This window comes from Platalea leucorodia (genome assembly GCF_965183815.1).
Source record: "Platalea leucorodia genome assembly, chromosome: 9".
Lineage (NCBI taxonomy): Eukaryota > Metazoa > Chordata > Aves > Pelecaniformes > Threskiornithidae > Platalea > Platalea leucorodia.
This window is the reverse complement of record NC_138831.1, coordinates 49,431,608-49,450,924: the sequence shown is the minus strand read 5'-3', so window position 1 is coordinate 49,450,924 and position 19,317 is coordinate 49,431,608. Positions and strand designations below refer to the sequence as shown.

The following is a 19,317-nucleotide window of genomic DNA, read 5'->3' as shown; positions in this document are numbered from 1 at the left end:
GGGAGAATTTGTCATTCCTAGCTCAGTTTAAAAACCAGCAGTTGAGACAAAGTAAATGGAATGTACTAGCAGAATAAATTTTAAAACATCAAGTCCTTTCAAGTGGAATTTAGCTGCATGATGACAAACAAAACAAAAATGATAGCAACCTCTCTACCCACCTACGTTAAGGTTGAAAAGTCAAGTACTCGAGAGCTGGAAACACCAGAATTAAGGTTGCCTTGTGTAGCCCTAATTCTTTTCTCCTGGTTGATACAATTAAAAGATATTTTTCCCCATGGCCTCACCCCATTTAGCGGGCAGGATGAACAGAGCTATTCAGTATTTCTTTTTTTACCTTTTTGAGTCAATGTGTGGCCTTGGTTTTATTTATAGTATGCAGTTTAAACTCTTCACTGAAAACAGGATTATTCATATCCTTGTGGGTTTTAATATAACACTTATCACAGAAATATTTGCTTCAAAAACAGAACAAATGTCTCATGACAAAACCCCTGCCAATGAGGTAGGTTGGTAGCACGGGTCCCTTCAGCCCAAATGCTTAATCAGAATCAGAGGTCCCACAAGATTGTTTTGATTAGTATGAGATCATCTGAATGTAATATAGTGTATAATATATTCTTGTTTTTAGCAAACCAATGGTAAAAAAAAAAGACGGCAACATTTCTCTGAGAGCTCCAGAACTTCCACTGCCGAGAGTTCTGTGTTTGAGAAACCATCTGTTTCCTTTCAGGATCATCCACAGCATTTGCAAACCTTGTTTTCTGTGGTTTCAAGCACCGCCTTCTAAGACCACTGGGCAAACGACAAGCAAGGCCTAGTCTGGAGCCAAGCGATGTAGCAGAGTAAGGCTAGAATGAAATTATTCCTAGCTCACTTGATTTTGGAAGATTCCCACTGAAATTTGCAATTTAAAAGAAAAAGAATTACTCCTTACCTCTGTTTGCATGCCCTTATTTAGAAGTGTACGTGCATGTGATTAAGTATATACATCTAAAACCAAAAAAGTAGTCATATCGGATTGCAAAAAAAACCGAAACAACTTTATGGTTATAGGATTTTTGTTGGAACACAACAGTGCTAATGTTCTTTTTCAGCAGTTAATCAACCATCAGCAAAGTTTTAAACAAAACTTTAATTCAGGGACTACATAATCATTCTTCTCACAAACAAGACAATTTTTTACATCCACCCTTTTGATTTGGATCCAAGCTACAAATCAAGTAACTCTTCTTTTGAGACATCGCCTCTGTAGAAAAAATTGTTACCTCAAGTTCTTCCACCAGTATGAAACCCATTTGAGAAATACAATTTTCAAGTTTATGCAAGCCTGCAATCCCACCTGCACAACCTCCCTCAGAAATCAATTTATGAATCCCTATGTCATACTGCCTGTTTTACATTATCATCTTAGAGAAAAATGCTTATGGTAGAAATATTTTTTTTTAAAATTACTTACTGTTCTGACAGCCATCAGGATCTCTTTATGTTCTTCTGGTCCATATTGCTTATCTCAAACTGTTCCTCAATAGTGCTCTCTTCAGAGGAGAGGATCTGACAGCTGAAAGAAAAATGCACAATGCTTAACAGTTTATATCCACAAGACTGGAAATTTGGCATGTCTGGAGGCTTTAGCATTATTATTATTATTACAAATATATTTTGGAATTTGTATTTTTGGCATAACTGGAAGATTCATTGTAAAGAATGTAGCTCTTTTTAAAAATGTGTTAAATCAGCTTCAGTTATTTCAAATTCAAGTACTTCAGCAATGACTGTAACTAACATTCTTTTTTGAATTGATGTAGGAAAAAGGAAGTTAACAAACATGATCTCAAGTATCGCTTAGCAGCATCTTTAAAAATACCACCATTGTTATCCTAGGATGCAGCTACCTGAAACACTGGCGCTGCCACAACCTGCATTGGATCAAAACAGTTTTGTTAGTTAGAATGGCCTTTTTCTTTAATTCAAAGCTATTTTAAAGTTTAAAAAGTTTAAGAAAACCAAACAAATCATCCCTAACTAGAACTACTACTGTCCAGCCTATCTTCTGCTCTGGATTTACAAGAACCTGCTTAATTCACAATGTAAGTTACCCCACTGTAACACCTCCTAGTTCAAGCCAAGACCTCTAATTTATGCAGACAGAAGTTGATGCTACTGTCTAGATTGCAAGTCCATCCTCCCACCCACCATTATCCTTTAGTAATATTAGCACTACAGCTCAATACAAATCCGTTGTAATAGCACCAGGGATCTTCCCTTGCAGACATGGACTTCACTTAATTAACCAAGTGCTGCATAAACGCAGCAGGGAGAAAAAAAGATCCTTTCCTCAAAGATACTGATGCAATTATTTTGTTGTTCTAGCATGAGGGTCACAAGACATTTTGCAGTTAAGTCTCTCAGGAAGGAAGACTGTATTTTCAGTCCTGTTATACAGACGGGAAACTAGAGGAGGAACGAGTTCAGTAGCAAGACACAATGAATGATGCTTTCTCTCTGAAAGTGGACATACTCTGAGTGCTGGACTGAAAGCTCACCGATTTTCCATTTTTGCAGGAATTAGCACAAAAGCTCAGAATCCATAGAAACTCACAAGCCTTATATTGGTATTTAACCCGGTTTAGAAGCACCCACACTTCCTCAGCCTGAGTGAGAGACTACCTGCTATCCAGCTGATGCTCTCAGCTGAGCTCATTGAATTGCTCTCCGTGCAAAAATGCCTGGCAAAGGAATGCATACAAGCTCACTAATACGCTGGGAAACAGAAGTCCATGTTGCTTCATCTCCAAGCCTTAGGAAGCTATGGTGATCTAACAGTTGCCACAGATACTATACAAGGTACAAATTATAATCATCTTACTGCCAACATGTGGTCAAGTTTAAGATGGGAATCTTATAAAGCTTCTAGTTACACCTCCTCGTGCTTTTCTGAGTTTGGATTCAATTTCAGCTCAGGGTTGGGTTTTGTTTTTCTTTAAGCTTTAATAAATGCATTCTCTGATTCATAGCAATGTTTCGATTAATTATTTCCATTATTCCCTTTTTCATTGCCTAAAATTGAAAAAAAGGCTCCTGAAATTTTAACCCTTCACATCACAAAGAGACAAAGGATCTCGGAACCTCATCTAAGCCATGCTGTAATTAGCTAGACTTTCTACTGACTTAGTGAACTTTGGATCAGTCCTCAAAACAATAAGGGGGCTGTGATACAGCAAAGCATTGGGGCAGATATTTCACTTTAAGAATACGTTAAATCTCCATTAGCATCACTTGGTATTCTACTTGAGTAGAAGCTGCTAATGAGTACTAGTAAGGCCTCATCTCTGAAATTCATCCCTGAAAAGGCAAAAGTAAAAGCCATTGCTTTTTTTTGCTGGTTTGTTTGTTTGTTTTAATAAATAAGCTACAAGAAGTACCAGGTCATGCCACCAAACAACTGTCACTATAAGAGCTCACCCCAGCTGTACAAGAATTGAGATTATCCTAGTTCATCTTCACACTTCCCTCATGAAGTTTAAAAGTTGACCTAAGAAATAAAGAGCCTGGCAGTTTAGAAAGCAGTTCTCTCAGGCTGTGCTCATGTGAGTGAAGTCATCCTTTCCCTCGCAGCCCTGACACTCCAGTCCCATTGACAGCTATCCTGAGGCTGCGGAGTACCCTTTGCATTCCTTTGCTGCTCTTCTCCACACGTACTGGCCAGGCAGAAAGAGACAGATCCCTACCGCTGAACTAGTGTTAGTAGTCCGTCCATAAATAACAAATTTCCAACTCACTGGTACCCGGTGCGGCACTTTACACTAGCAGTTTTCAAAGTGGTCTGCAGAGTGGGCGGTGGTCAGCATTGCAGCCATTTCACAGGTGAAGGGACTGAGGAGGCAAGCCCGGGGCCAGCCTGGCACTCCCCTGACTCTCTCCAGGCTCCTCCAGTGCTGTGCAATGCTGCCTCTTGCTGGAGCACAGCTAAATGCTCTGCAAGGCTCCCAACTCCTCTCCAGCCTAAACCTCTAGACCTGAACAGAAGCAAAAACTAGTCTCAGTGTCTTTAGTTATTAAGGTGCGTTATCTGTCCGCTGCCTTACAATTTGTGTCTGCCTGCTGCGTGAGAAAAGGACTAATGTCATACCTTCTAGGGTAGCATTAAAGACAAAATGCCCAAGGGTGTGTTTTAAAACTGGTAGTTAAATTGGACAGCCAGAAGCACTGAAGTTGAATGTTTCATAAGCCAAGTTGAATATCCACAGAAGAACAATTGTATGATTTTAGTAATGAGCTAATTCAACTAATTCAGTAATGAACTAATTCAACCCCTTCCAAAACAATTCATGAACTCTTACTCATTATCAATTTACAGTGCTTGGGGACTTTCATTAATTATCACTATTCCTAGTTGTTATATGTACTTATGTTATGGGTGCCGTGTAAAGATAGACATGTAAAAAAAATATAGCTGTGCCTTTGTGTTCATACTCACAAACAGTGATGGGAAAACCTCCAAAAGCATTCTCGATGTTTTGTAGTTGTCCAGACACTTCATTTTCTCTCATTCCCAAGCTTCAGAAGCTTCCTCTTTGTGATAGCAAACAGATGATGGTAGAGCATGCAATTAGACTAATACAAGTAAATTCCAATCAGTGGTAGCCTGCAGCAGCTTCTCAGTGTTCACATCAAACACAGGCCAACCCTTAGCATGAAGCTGTCAACAGGAAAAGATAAATTAAAATTGATTTTTAGAAGCAAACTTCTGTGACCTTCTTCATTGCACCCAGGAGTATCTGTAACATCTGTCATTTATTATATATCATGGTTGGGATTTTCAACCATCCACTGCGCTTGGCCATTCAAAATCCAACGTGCACCTTTGACTACACCAGTGCAAAGTCTCATGAGTTTTGACCATTTGGGAGAACGGTGTTCCACAAAACGGGGACGTGTCTGCACCTCTCTACATGCACCAAGAAACATTATTAAGAATATACGATTTAGGAGTTTAATTGAAAATGATACCTTTAAAATTTGAGCTTTTAGTACAACTAGAATAGATTCTGCAGATTTACCCTATCCTTGCCAATCTTTACAATCTTTCTTTGCAAAACAGAGATGGCAGATTCTCAAATATTTTAGTTTTTTCCAAAAACTACCCCGGTAAAACCAGTGGTTAGTGATAACGGCTATTCAGTGTGCTCAGTGGGCATAAAATATGATAGCACTAGCTTTCATAATAGTGTAGGAACTGCTAAGTAAACATGGTGTAAGTTTCAGAGTTACCTATCTTGATCTCATCTCAGGGATCACAGTTCAAGCACAAGATCTTCCAGACTTCTGGAGGTTTTCTTAAGATGGAGGCTGTCTTCAGAAGCTGCCCACAGATTTCCCAGGATACAAGAAGATTGGTATCCCCCACAGCGGGAGGCCAGCAGAGGTACCTCTGTCAAACTGGGTACCAAACAGTTGCACGGCAAAATTCTGCTAATGGTGCCAGCCAATGTTTTCAGTACGTTGCATCCCAGGTGCCCCAGAAGGGGTGTCGAGCCTCCTGGTTGTCCAAGGGAAGGCAGGCTTGTCAGCAGACCAGGTCAGCTGATGGCATAAAGAGCTGGGGAAAAAGCATATAACAAGGTCAGGTCCACCACAGTTTACTGCGTAAAGGGCAGAGCTGTGCAAACGTGATGACATCAGTCTGGCTAAAAGCATTTATGTAAGAAATAAAAATGTCTCTAAGCATGGAAAAGTTGGCAATCTTTATTCTAAAGTTACTGGGCAACCATGGTGTATATATACAAGTGCAAAACCAGGCTTTTTAGAGCAGGATGAGTCTTCAGTGTCCTTGATCTCTTGTTATAGGCAACAAAATGCATCTCCCACATTTCCAAACACTCCTTTCTGCCTTTAGAATTCACTGGGTCATAAGAAACAGTTCTGAACATCTCTATTAACAACTATATTCCCCCAACTGCTTCAAGTCAAAGCAACACGATTGCTTGTAAAGCAAGGCATCCTCATTTCAATTACTTCCAATTTTCTATTTTTCTCTGAAAAGCAAGTCTGGGCCATGAGTACAGTTGAACGTTAGACAAAAAGTTTCCAAAAGCAGCTAACATAATGCAACGAAAGTCATTTTGTAACACAGAAAAATACAAGTACAGTTATACAAGTGTTCTTGTTCCAAGAACAATTGTAAGTGGGTTTTGTTTTGATTTTGAAAAATCTCCAATATCTCAGGGTAGTTGCAGTAGACCACACACTGGAAAAATTACGTGTTTTTCTGGTCACTGTATAATAAGAAAGGATTTTTCTCTCCGAGACAGAAAAGGCCTATTCAAGGTTGGAAAGGGAGTGCAACTCGGAAGAATGAAGAATCAGGAAGCTGGGGAGAGAGGTTATAATTGCATGAGGATGATTTGGTCTAGCTGTCTGAACAGCTGCCAAGGAACTAGGAAAGACAGCTTCTATTTTTTCATCAGCCTAGGCAAAACATAAGGACTAAAAGCAAAAATCAAATAAATACCAGTTTTATGGTATCTGCTCTTCGGGGTGACTCCATCTCTGGTTGTCTGTCTTGAGATAAGAGGTTTTGCAACACGAAGCGTAGCATAGATAGAAAATAAAGTGGGAGGATAAGTATCACTTCATTTAAGAGAGTGGGGTTTGTGCCAAAGTTTTTGTGATATGGTCACATAGTATTTGGCAACAAGACAATACATAAATATCTACATCATTTATGGATGAAGATCCACTCGAGGCTGTAGACAAGTGAACAGCAGATAAGCCGTAAACTGAGAGTCAAGCGTGACTTTCCCCGGACTTCACAACCCACCGCAGTAAGCCCGTTGCATAGCCCACTTTCCAGGTTATTTTACTGCAGTCATTGGGCAATTTTGGATGGACTCCACCGAGTACATTTTTTTAACATTCTTTTTACCAATAAAACAAAATAAAAGATTTTATAGCCTTGATGTGTTTCTGGCACATTTTAAAAACTGCTGCTAAAAATGACCAAGCTGTAGCCACATAAATATCTCATGGCTTTTTTGTTTTTTCTGTAAAGTTGGGCTTTTATACAGGAAATCGGGAAACATCACAGAAAAAGATTGTGTTAAGAGAAGAAAACCCATGCAAGCACAACTTACAGAGTGGAACAGTATTATGTTTCTAGTCCATGTTAAATGTAGTTTGAAAGAATCACGTTTTCACGCACACTGAGGGCTTGCTCCTTCTGACCACTGAAGTTAGTGACAATTCACCAAGTGACTTTAGTGATGTACGAGCTCGTCCCTAAAGCAGCAGGCTGGCTTGTACCTATGGCACCGGGCAGAGAGCCAAGAGACCCGAGTTCAGTCCCTAGCTTGATACAAGCTCCCTGTGCGATTTCTGGCCAGTCTCCCTGGGCCTCAGCTTCTCATCCGCACAGAGGGGTGATCTGTCTTTGCTTCCACTGTCACTTCTCTGAATAGTCATAGTCTCTTTCCCGGCACACCAAAGCCTTTCGTTTTGGCGTGTTTGTTAGGTGCAATTGTGATTTAGCAAGGAATGACTAATACACGCCCTTAATCATCATGACAGCTCTAGCATCATACAGCACTGCAGCGGCTCTGGTACACTGCCCTACCCAGTTCTGCAGGAGATTAAGCATGCCAAATCTATAGCAAGTACTTAAAAATGTGCCCTAAGCACCAAACTCATCTGCAGTAGGCTGACCTATGTATACAATACTGCCCTTTTATGTGCATCATAAATCACAAAGCGCATGGGCTAGTTGATTTTCAAGGATCACCTCCTCCATGCTTGAAAATGGTCCATCCTGATGCGCAGAAGTCAAGCAAGCGTACCAAGAGACCTGCAGGGATGAACAAGGAGCTCCTGACGATATTCCCTCTATAGTTTCAATGCGCTTTTTCACTTCTGAGATCAGAGGCAGTATATGAACTACAATGTTGTTACTTAATTTATGCTACCGGGCAACATTTTTAATGTTAACGCTCTTTTGTGGAAATTGACCACGAGAGGGCACCGGCACTGCTCTAAAAAACCAAAAAAAGACAAAACCAAGTTGCTAAATAAACAAATAGGAACATGCTTACAAACTGTATAGCTTCAAAGGCATAGGATAGCAGGTTCCATGACCATGTGTCACCCACCCACCCACAGAAAGCCCAAGTGTCGGGCAGCTACGTGGGTGCGCTGCAGCGGGGAGAAAATCCCCCCCCTACCCAGAGCCAACAGAGCCGGTGCTTTCTCTGCTTCCCCTACAAGGCTCCCTGTGCTTACGGAGCCCCGTTCCTTAGGGTGGGCGGGTGAAAGCTTCCCTGATACAGCTTTTTGCGTCGGCGTTGTCCAGAGCTCCCTCTGCAGCATCTCTGCCCTACCTCAGGCCTCCCGCACCCGAGCAGTAGTTACCTATCTGCGCTGCTGCTCTTGGGAGCTCATCCCCTTCTCTCTCAGCACAGAAAAGGCTTTTCATTCTGGAAAGCCAGGTGAGCAGCAATGTCTGAAACTACATGTTTTCAGCCCAGCAAGCCCTAGCAATGGGTTTGCTCGTTCTGTAGGCTTTTCAATGCATAGTATCTACGAGGGGAGGACTGAACGATGACTCACAGAACTAAAGGAATGAACAGCTATAGCTCAAGCTGAACAGCAGGCCTCCGAGAATGGGAGGGTTGTTTTGTCCACAAATGCATGACCATAAGGAATTCCTCTAGAAACAAGAGAAAAGAAAAAGCATATTATTTTTCAAGACTGCATCCTGAATATCTGATTCAAAATTATGCCATGTAAAAAGAAAACCCTTGGCCTCACAGAATCTCCCAGTGAGATGTCCCTGCCAAATACCATCTAGGACACAGACATTTGCACCAAGACAAAAATGTCTACAAACACCCTATTCAACAGCAACTGCAATTACATATGAATGTATAGATCACTTGCAAAGCTAATTTTGCCTACAAAGGAAAATACCTCATTGCTAAAAGATTCGTATGGTTAAGCTAAACCTTTTCCTGCAGCATTGACTGCAAATACAAAAGGATTGTTCTTTTTTGTTTTGGCTGTAAGTGAACAAAATGCTGTTTTCAACTAGATGTTTCTCCCGAGTTTTTGTGACAGTTGGATTAATTCCGTGCAATTATTCCGTGAAAGTAAATTTATTCCGAATGCCCTGGTAAAGTTCTGGCAGTTCAGAGGAATCGCCCAGCTGGGACACATCCATTGCAAAGAACACCAGGTAAGCCAGAAATGGGGGAAAATTAAAATAACTCAGTCTATAATCAGGGTAGAAGGTAAAAGAGCTGCTAGAGAACAAGAGAGTCAAAAGGATGTTTTACAGTACCAGCCTTACAGTCTAAACTTGATGAACCTTTTTGCACTATTCGAATAGCTGTTTCTTCTACTCTACTTGTAAAAGTATGTGCCAGAAAAACAGAGCAATGAAGGGTTCCAAAAAGCATGTATTCATTTGAAAAGAAAATTAATTGATAGAATATTCCACAATAAACTCTGCATAAAATAAGACTATTTTCTTCAATACAGGGTGTTGTAAAATCCCGTTTGTTTAAAAACGTGTTTCTTGTGCTTGAGCAATTCTTGAAGGACTGAAATTATTTCTAATACAGTTATCAGGCCAAAGAGTGAAAAAAATCTACTGATTTTGATTCAACTGTTGTTCCTAGCTCCACATGAGTTACCCCAAATACAAATCAGATAGTTACAAGTGTCTAAAACCCTAATAAACACCCTAAAATGTTATTGAAGCTATGCACTAACTTTGGAACAGAAACGTCAGCAGCCCTGCAAAAGCGTACAGTTCTGTTCCCATAGCGTTAATGCCTCAGCCACCGAAAGCAACCACACACCTCGCGCAACACATTTTCTGTTCTCCTTGCTTCTTTCCACGTCAGTCGTTGCTAACGAGAATACGAAGGGTAACGCTACATTTAAACTAACTTGTTGACTAGGCTGAAGAGCTAGATTTGACTGTCAATGTGTAAATTAAAATCACATGTATTTGCAACCTTTTATATTCAAAATAAAAATACTTATAGAGAATTTAGACCCTGTGATTTTTTAAATGGTTGTAGTCTGCTCTTTTTTTTTTTTTTTCCCACCTTGCAATCTAAATGTTCTCATTAGACAAGCAGAGGTGAAGATTCTTTTAATCCGAGGCTAAAGACCTTTGATGTTGAAGTAGATACATTTTCCCAAACCAGCTATGCAGATCCCGCGTTAGTTAGGAGATCTGGAATGCTCTTTAATAAGTGCAGAAGAACGAGAGGTCTCTGAGGTCGTTAACACGTTCTGAAACGTGGTTTCTTTGCCTTTTGGTTTTAGCCAAACTTGTTTTTTCATTTTGGCCAGGAACCAATGTGCAAGCAGCACAGGTCCTACCCAGGCTGTTTGGGTATCCCAGCTCACTAGAGGCTTGTCCAGGGGAGTCAATGCAAAGATTCCCACCAGGCTTTGGCGCAAGCCCTAAATTTTTACATGTGGGAGACAGATGCTAGATGATCATGGTAAAAAGCAAGTAAGAAATAAACTGTTGCTTAGTTCTGTTTAGCCAGTCTCTCCCGTTACCGACGTCTCCTCACAGAGGAGGTGAAGGAGCACACAGTGGGCTCGCCCTGGGTCACCCGGTTCTGCAGGTGGGTTTTCCACCCTCATTCTGTCACTTGCCCCAGGGCTGCGCAAGAGCAGCTGATGAGAAGAAATCCTGTGTAAAATGCAGCGCCCTTCTTTCGTCCAGGCAGGCAAGGACGTGGTATTTTCAGACCTTCATTTACCTGCTCTTGGGACCCCAAGGCTGTTAAATGCTCTGTCTCACATCGGCAGTCCCATTGATAGGCTTAGTGTACATGTCCAATCCCGTAATCCCAGTCTGCTTTTCAAAACTCCAGCTGTATTTACTTTTTATACCATGCTCCACTGCAAACTATGATTATTTTTAATAAGATATTTGTTCTACTTTCCCTCACTTTCTAATCCCATCTTCAAGCTCACCAACAGAGGCTCAGGCATGTAAAACAGATCCTTTGGGAACTGTATACATTTGGGGAAAATAGTGCTGTTCTACAAAGCCCTTCTGTAACTTTATTTCGAATGGTTAAAATTGGTCATCGCACCAATAGTTTAACCTGATTTAACAGTTAAAAATATAGTGCATACATAGCAGCATTTTAATTTGATGCTGGAACCAGATAAAAGGGACATATTCAAGATAAAAGCTGCAATGATTAAAACTGCAAGGATTACAAGTATTAATTTTCCTTTTCAACTTCCACAAGGTTGTTTTCCATTACGTATTTAGATGGCAAGATGCTAGCAGCATCATCACTTTCATTTCTTGCTCCGACTCAGGGAGGGGTTTGCAGGGTTTTAGTTACTGACACTGGTGAGACAGTTTGAAATCCAGAACAAAATAGCTACCAACAAAGAGACTTTTAGAACATAGTAAAGATAAGTAACGTTATGGAAAACATGCAGGCGGTGCTTCTAATAGTTATAATTTTGCACTTCATTCTTCTCTCATTTTCATCACCCGGCCAGCAGCTTAACTGCATCTTCCGCTTAGCCCAAGCACTGCTTTCAGCCTTCAATGAAAACCGTACCCATTCAGCAGAAAAAATAAGCTTTTCCCTTTTGATCACCCTAAGCCTACTTTGTAGAGTGGCGATATCTGACAAAGCTTTTCTATTTTATCAGGTGGGAACTTGCAGAGAACACTTTGCAGTGATGAAATCAACAGCAACGAAGACTTACAGTTGGAGAATATGGTATACGCTTCTGCCAGTAATACGGCTGAATACAGCTGAGGATTTCCAGTGGACAAAGAATAATCCAGGCTCTTTCTATTACGGCACTTTTCCAGCTGGTACTTTTGAACTACAGTTGATTGTGGTTTTTATAATGCTCTAGATACGCTTGTCTGTTCGCACAAGAAAGCTACCAAAAGGTTTTCCTTGTCCTTTCAGGGAAATGGCAGAAACAAAAATTCAGGCTCTTGCAGAATGCATACTTACTATCCTCTTCTGCACCTAGCCCTGGAAATACAAGGATTCACATAGCCCTGCACTTCAGAGAGTCACTTAAAAAAGTAAATTCAGAGTAAATGCTAAGAGATTAATATTTCATATCCCGATCTTCCTTTCATGTCTATGACTGAATAAGACGCACAGCATAACATATCACACCTGAGAACTCTTCTCCTTTTTCATCAATTATCTACAACTAATGAAGAATTATAAACTAAAAATATCCTTTCTTCTGCAGCTGACTTAAGAAATGAACATGAGTGAAATAATTGTGTTGGGTTTGTTTCAAGCTGTTTCGTGTTACCTAATTCACTCTTCAGTACCGCTTTGTGAAACCTTGTCCTTTCTTCAACATTTATGTATACACGCTCACACGTGTCATTCAACCAAAATCAAAACTAAAAAAATATAGGCACTGATTTGTTTTCATGCTCAAGTTTTTAACTGGCTTATGAAATGGATTAATCATATCCTTTTGTATAATACTAGGAAAATAATCCAGAATCTTTCTGTATATTTTACGTAACAACAGCTAAAGTTGTAATTGCTAAAAAAACCTATAAAAACTAGCAGACAAAAATGATGTGGGAACATAATTTTTTCTTACAGTAAGATATTTCTGCCACGCTGTCAATGCACTACCTCATCACTGTAAAATAACAGTAACAAGGTTTAATATATGAAAGAGTTAGATCCCTTCTTCAGTCCATCAGAAGAGGCGCCCTTTAGTCTATACGACATCTTCAGCCGGCCCCTTTTTATGCCCCAATAAAGTTTCACATAGAAAACGTCGGCCTGGCGTTCAGCAGGCACGCAATAACGCACATTTCACAGCTAGCTCTGCGGCTGTGACGGTGTATCAATTACTTCCTCAGAGGAAAACTTAGTGCGAAGACCAGTTTTGCAGGAGAATGTTTAAATCATAATTCACTTCTTTTTACCTGTAGGTTTTTTATGGGGCGTTGGCAGTTCTGCGTACCAGACTGAAGGGGCCTGGGACAAGGATGGGAAAGGACCAAGTATCTGGGATGCTTTTACTCACAAGAAAGGGAAAGTCTTTAGAAATGAAACAGGAGATTCGGCATGTGACGGCTACTACAAAGTTAAGGTATCGTGAAAGAGGAACTATCCCTCTAGAAAGATTCCGGAGCCATTTCATGATACTGATTTCTCATTTTGAAATAAGAGCAAACATGAGCAAAACGCTTTGGTTGCTCTACAGCCACATTCAACTTCGGAAGCCAAAGGCTGGTATTTTCAATTAGTTCAGTAAAATCTTCTTTCCTGATAACCTCATAGAACCAATAATACCACAGTATTCCCCAAATACATCTGTTTTTCAGGATTTTTGTGTCCAAAGAAATACTCCAAATTTTGTGGGAAGTCAAAATGCTTAGTTATAACAACAACAAAGAAAGCATTTGAGCTTTGACGAAAATTAACACTGTCTTGTGTTTGAGCCGCTTTAAAGGTTTTCTATGTGTATTCAAGAACAATAAAACTATCAGATGTTTTAAAATTCAGTCTGAATGTTTTCCATTTTTTGAATGGATAACAAATAATCAATGCAGCTCTATTAGCAATATGTTTCCAAGCTTAAAACTATCAAAAACAATTTTAGAATTACTGCCCTGAAGGAAAGACAGACACACAGCAAGAAGGAGCCAAATGGTTGTGATAAGCCACTATTACATAATTGGGATTCCAATTAATTTGACAGAAGTTATATTCCACTGAGGTTTTTCCACATATATGAAATCCAAGGGAGAACCAGAGGTCTCAGCAAGAGCTAAGAGGAAAGAAACTAATTATGCCTTACTATCTGAAAATGGGAAAACGCAGGAGAGATTTCATTTGCTCTCTCTCAAACAAGTAAAAGCTTGAAAGAACAGCTTAATAAAAACCCAGAAAGGTTAGATTGGTTGCACTGGCTCATATATGACCAACTTCTAATTTCATTTAATATTGAAGATGCATGATTCTTAGAAGAACATGTATTTATACTGAATTTATTTTTTGTGCTAACTCCATGTACTGTGTATGACACGGTAAATGAAAGCCTATGTAATCATTGTTTTGCACCTAAGTCAAAATGTTTGAGGTCAAGATGTACAGGCTCATATTATTTTTTAAAACATGCACATTACAAACTCTGACATAAATACAATTGTGTCACAGAATACCTCAACTCATTTTTCCGTCCTCTATATGATGGTGGATCCATTCAGTTTCCATCGTTGTTAACACAACACATTACGAGACTTCTTTGCAGAGTCAAGAAAAAAGAACGGTGAAAAAGGAAGTATACAAGTAGAAAGAGCCATCATCTCAAAGCAAATGCAGAAAATAACTGATGGAATCCTCTTTTGTGCAACTCTTCTATAGATTTTCTGCATTTCGTACTATTTAAGACAGATGCATAACTGAAGAGTTATTCTGCTTGGACTTGAGATATGTCACTTGGGTTTTCTTTTCACAGGATGACATTCAGCTACTGAAGGAGCTGAAAGTTAATCACTATCTGTTCTCTATCTCATGGCCTCGGATTATGCCCACTGGCATCAAAAGTAAGTATAACAATTTCACCATATTCTTACCAGTATTAGTAGGCAAGTAATTTTACTCCTGAGCTGTTTAACACTCCTGTTAAATAGATATCTGTTTCTTTGTCATCAGAACAGAGTTTAACCGTTACACATCCGTTACGGTATGCCCACCACTGTAATGTAAAATTCCTTGGTTAAAAGTTTTAGATTTCTATTCTTCCAGTTATTTGAAAAACAATCCAGGTAATTTCTTGTCTGTGCGTTTCATCAGCAGAGCAATTGAATGAGAAGGGAATACAGTTCTACAATGATACAATTAATAGTCTTCTGGAAAACAATATTATCCCGATTGTGAGCCTCTACCACTGGGATCTTCCACAGGTTAGACAATATTTAAGTTAGTGAAACGTCTAATATAAATGCTTCTGATAGGAAATTTATTTCTAATTTTAAGGACTATAGGTACTTCAGAAAAATGTTTAAAGATGCCTGCATGCTTTTAAGTGTGCTTATAATTAGTTTCTATTCATTTTCATTTCACATATATTTTATAGACATTGACGTTTTGAAAAATCTCCTTCTGAACTCCTGAAACATGAATAAAAGTCTTTGTTAATAGGCAGCTGAATTTTAAATCACATTATTGATTCTTGAAATTCTTATTTATGAAGGTTCTCCAAGAAAAGTATGGTGGCTGGCAAAATATAAGCATGATAAATTATTTTAATGATTATGCAAATCTGTGTTTTGAGAAGTTTGGCGACCGTGTGAAACACTGGATTACTTTTAGTAATCCTTGGGTAAGTTATCAATGCTTTCCTTCCAATCACTCCCATTACACAGTTCTGTTCCCAAAATTCTGTGGAAGTGACACTACAGGACAGTAGGTTAAAAATTGGAGAGGAAGACTGAGCCTTACGCCATTAATCTTCGTGCCCCAAAATCTCAGTGGCCAGGTACTGCACAAGGGCAGAGTTTCAAGACACGAAATTGCAGTGAAGTTTTGAAAAATCATCAGCTGGAGAGAGGCAAGGAAATCAGAAAAGGCAGTTATAACTTGTCCTTCGTGCATTTCATCAGGCAACAGCAAGCTGGCCAGTCAGTCCACTACCGCTCGTCACCAACACGCCACAGCATATTATCAACCAAGCAGCGGGGCAGTAGGTGGGAGCCAAGGGGAGGGGAAGGCAAAGGGGACTGGAGAGAAGAGATTGAGACGCAGACCAAGCAGAAGAGCACAGGATCTAAGTCCATAGGACAGTAGCAAATTCATTAGCTCTGCTGTTCAAAGAATAACTAACTCTATGTATTTGTAGGCGGTTGCTGAAAAGGGTTATGAAACAGGAGAACACGCACCAGGACTGAAGCTCGGTGGATGTGGAGCATACAGAGCAGCGCACCATATAATTAAAGTAAAACTAAAATTCTACTTTAAATTATGTGTAAATTAAGAGTTTTTGGCAGCCTGATTTTTTTGATTCTGCTCTTTAAACAGATAGATAGTTTTGCAATGATGTCACTTCCAATTAGCACATCAAAATTATCACCTGACTTTAAACCACCAACACATATTCAGGCGTAGCATGAAACGACACTGTTTCAAGAACATAAATTTTTCCTTACAATTTAAGCGTCTCTTTTACAGTGTGTTTCAAACTGGTTGAATAAGAAAATATCCAGGTTACTCTAGAAACAAGGAGTAAAATCCTGACCTGTTGAAATGAACTTGAATTTTGCAAGTGACTTCAGTAAGGGTAGCTCTTGAAAAAATAAACTTTCACTTGCCTGAATAACTTAGGCAAAGACATCCAAAGACTGGAGACGCTGGACAGAACACTATACTGAATGCTGCGTATTACAATTCACGGGGATCTCCTGGAATGTAGGGAAGAAATCTTGCATAAATGTTTTTTTGACATCTTATATGAAATGAAAGCTTCCACAATATACATTAAAAATGTATATTTTCAGACACACCTTCGTGCAAAACCTGCTCTTGGTCTTCACTAGCCTTCTGTACTGACTATGGTGTAACAGATTAAAATGTGCATATGCTTTTTTTTTTTCCCCCTAACTTACAGACTCATGCGAAAGTATGGCACTCTTACAATAACACATGGCGTAGTGAGCAGCAAGGTAAGAAGAATTCACTCTGTAATTATGCTTCTATTCATATTAAAGGCTTAACGATTATGCATAAACTGCAGAATTGTCACTTTGGTTTTTTAAGGTATGGTTGGAATTTCCCTCACTAGCGGCTGGGGTGAACCTGTTGATCCGCATAGCCAAACAGACAGAGACGCTGCTGAAAGATACGTACAGTTTCATTTGGGATGGTTTGCAAATCCCATTTTCAGAGGAGACTATCCAGAAATTATGAAGAATTATGTAGGTAAGCCCCAGTAACCAACTGTAACATAAATAAATTCCGTACTTACAGCATATTACAATGGAAGAGCCCCTGACCAAGGTAGAGTTTAGTCAGCTGTGAGGATACAGGTGAGACAAGGCTCAGCAGCAAACGGCCCAGGGGCTAGACACAGCTCCTGAGCAGCTTGGGGGACATACTAGAACTGAAAAGTTGAGCTGCTCTTAAGCCCAACACTTGCACGTCTGAGTGCTCCAAACTGGAAAGGAAGCAACTACCTCCCCTTCCAGTCACAGTCCGCTTTCAGTGGCCTAACCAAGACAGGGAGGTGTTAAATATTTTTCTGGATTTTCCACTTAAGGACAAAGAACCAGCAGTTTTTCATCACTAAAGCTTGCATTTCTACGGGGTTCCACTATCTTTTTTTTCCACAGAATGAAGAAGATAGGCAACGTATCCAGCAGCAAAGCACTTCTGTTCTCATCATGATACGTTTCCAAGTATTCTTTTGACATTTATCATGCTCTTTGGAAAAAAAACAAACAGTTTCATTCACTGTCTTCTCCATGTATTGTACCCTGCTTACTTCTCCAAACCAAAAGGATGAAAGATTATTTCATCCTAAAAAAAGCAATCAAACTAAACTGTCCTCTACACTGAGTTCAAGAAAACCATATTTATTGTTGGTAAAGAAAACCAATTTCTGTGCTCCTCAGCAGTATGTTTCCTCTAATTATTTTGATAGGTAGGAAGAGTGCCCAGCAGGGCCTGGGGACATCAGGATTACCAACTTTCTCAGTGCAAGAGAAAACCTATATTAAAGGCACATCGGATTTCCTGGGAATAGGTCATTTCACTACTCGTTATGTTATACAGAAGAGCTTTCCCTTTCTACAAGTGTCCAGTTACCACACTGACCGTGATTTGGCTGAACTGGTGGACCCAAACTGGCCAGCTCCAGGATCTAAATGGTTATATTCTGTGCCTTGGGGAGTCAGAAGATTACTCAACTTCATTAAGGTGATTACAGAGTAAATCTTTAAAAGGAAGTGAACAAAATGTCTGGTTACTTGCAGAAGCTGCAGGAGCTGCACTTACACTATTTTAGATTTTCAACAGTTTCACCTATATATTTGGGAAGTTTCTTTGCCAAAAAACCCATCTTAATTTCAGTTTAGAAAACTATAGAACTCATTAATTTTAAAACAAAAAACCATAGTTAACTTAAATTCCTAGGTACACATTTTTCTTACGAAAGGTAACTCTAAGTAAGTCTAGGAAATTGCTTTTACTGCATTTTACTCAGAATCTCATGTTCTGTCAAAATAAGATGATTTTGTTTCTATGAACCAGTCTAAACATATCTTTGTTTGCAGACACAGTATGGGAACCCTCTCATTTATGTGACAGAGAATGGAGTTTCTGAAAAGGTACAGTGTACTCAACTGTGTGATGAATGGCGGATAGAGTATCTGAAAGGATATATTAATGAAATACTGAAAGGTAACTTTAAAAACATCTTTTTAGTGCATGAGCTTTAAGCTTTTTCACCTTCTGATTATTTTTTACTCCTGTAATTTACATCATAGAGAAATAAATACTCACAGGTCAAACTGGACAGCAAACTAGACTAATAAATTCTCACAAAAATGACAACCTAGCCAAACGTACTGACGCTAATAAATACAATAACCTATATGAGATTTAACACTGTAATAGATCATCAGTTTCCACTTTTAGAAAGGAGAAATTGCACCTAATTACCATTCTTACAGAGCTTTAGTACCTCTAAGCTAAAGATAACATTTTCAAAGAATCTTAATTGCTTCGTACTTTGCCACTTTTCTGTCCTCCTCCCCCCTCCCCATCTCTTTCTGGTATAAGACACAACACCTACAGAACCGTATTTTAAGGACAACAGATATAGGCAACAAGTTTAACAGAATAATTTGTGTTCTGTTGACAGCTCTAAATGATGGTGTTAATGTCAAGGGTTATACTGCCTGGTCATTGCTGGATAAATTTGAATGGAACAAAGGCTTCTCTGAAAGATTTGGATTTTATCACATTGATTTTAAAAACAAGAACAAACCTCGATACCCAAAGGCATCCGCTGACTATTATCAAAAGATTATCAGTGCAAATGGATTCCCAAATCCAAGAGAGGTGATGTCAATTGTTAATTTTACTCTTCTTTCTTTTTCTTTTTTTCTTCAATACATGGGCAAATATCACATTGGATTTCATGAAACAACTTGCATGAATAAGGTACATGAAATTTGACACTTTGGTTCTGTAAATTAGGGATGTGTTGAATACACAGGCCTCCAGAGACAGAGAATGTGGAAACAACCTCAATTACTGTTTCTAACGCATT

The 19,317-nt window shown here is 39.3% G+C and overlaps 1 protein-coding gene across 1 annotated transcript in view; it reads left to right on the top strand.

Moving 5' to 3' along the window:
* Positions 1-19,317, top strand: part of LCTL (lactase like) — a gene marked incomplete at both ends in the record, with an annotated part of 48,884 nt that overhangs the window by 27,742 nt on the left and 1,825 nt on the right. The window contains 11 exons of the mRNA XM_082322061.1: positions 11,698-11,866; positions 12,974-13,134; positions 14,506-14,593; positions 14,844-14,953; positions 15,244-15,372; positions 15,889-15,984; positions 16,654-16,708; positions 16,803-16,964; positions 17,686-17,960; positions 18,317-18,443; positions 18,907-19,106. Coding sequence (XP_082178187.1) covers positions 11,698-11,866; positions 12,974-13,134; positions 14,506-14,593; positions 14,844-14,953; positions 15,244-15,372; positions 15,889-15,984; positions 16,654-16,708; positions 16,803-16,964; positions 17,686-17,960; positions 18,317-18,443; positions 18,907-19,106 — 1,572 coding nt within the window. The remainder of the gene's footprint in view (positions 1-11,697; positions 11,867-12,973; positions 13,135-14,505; positions 14,594-14,843; positions 14,954-15,243; positions 15,373-15,888; positions 15,985-16,653; positions 16,709-16,802; positions 16,965-17,685; positions 17,961-18,316; positions 18,444-18,906; positions 19,107-19,317) is intronic.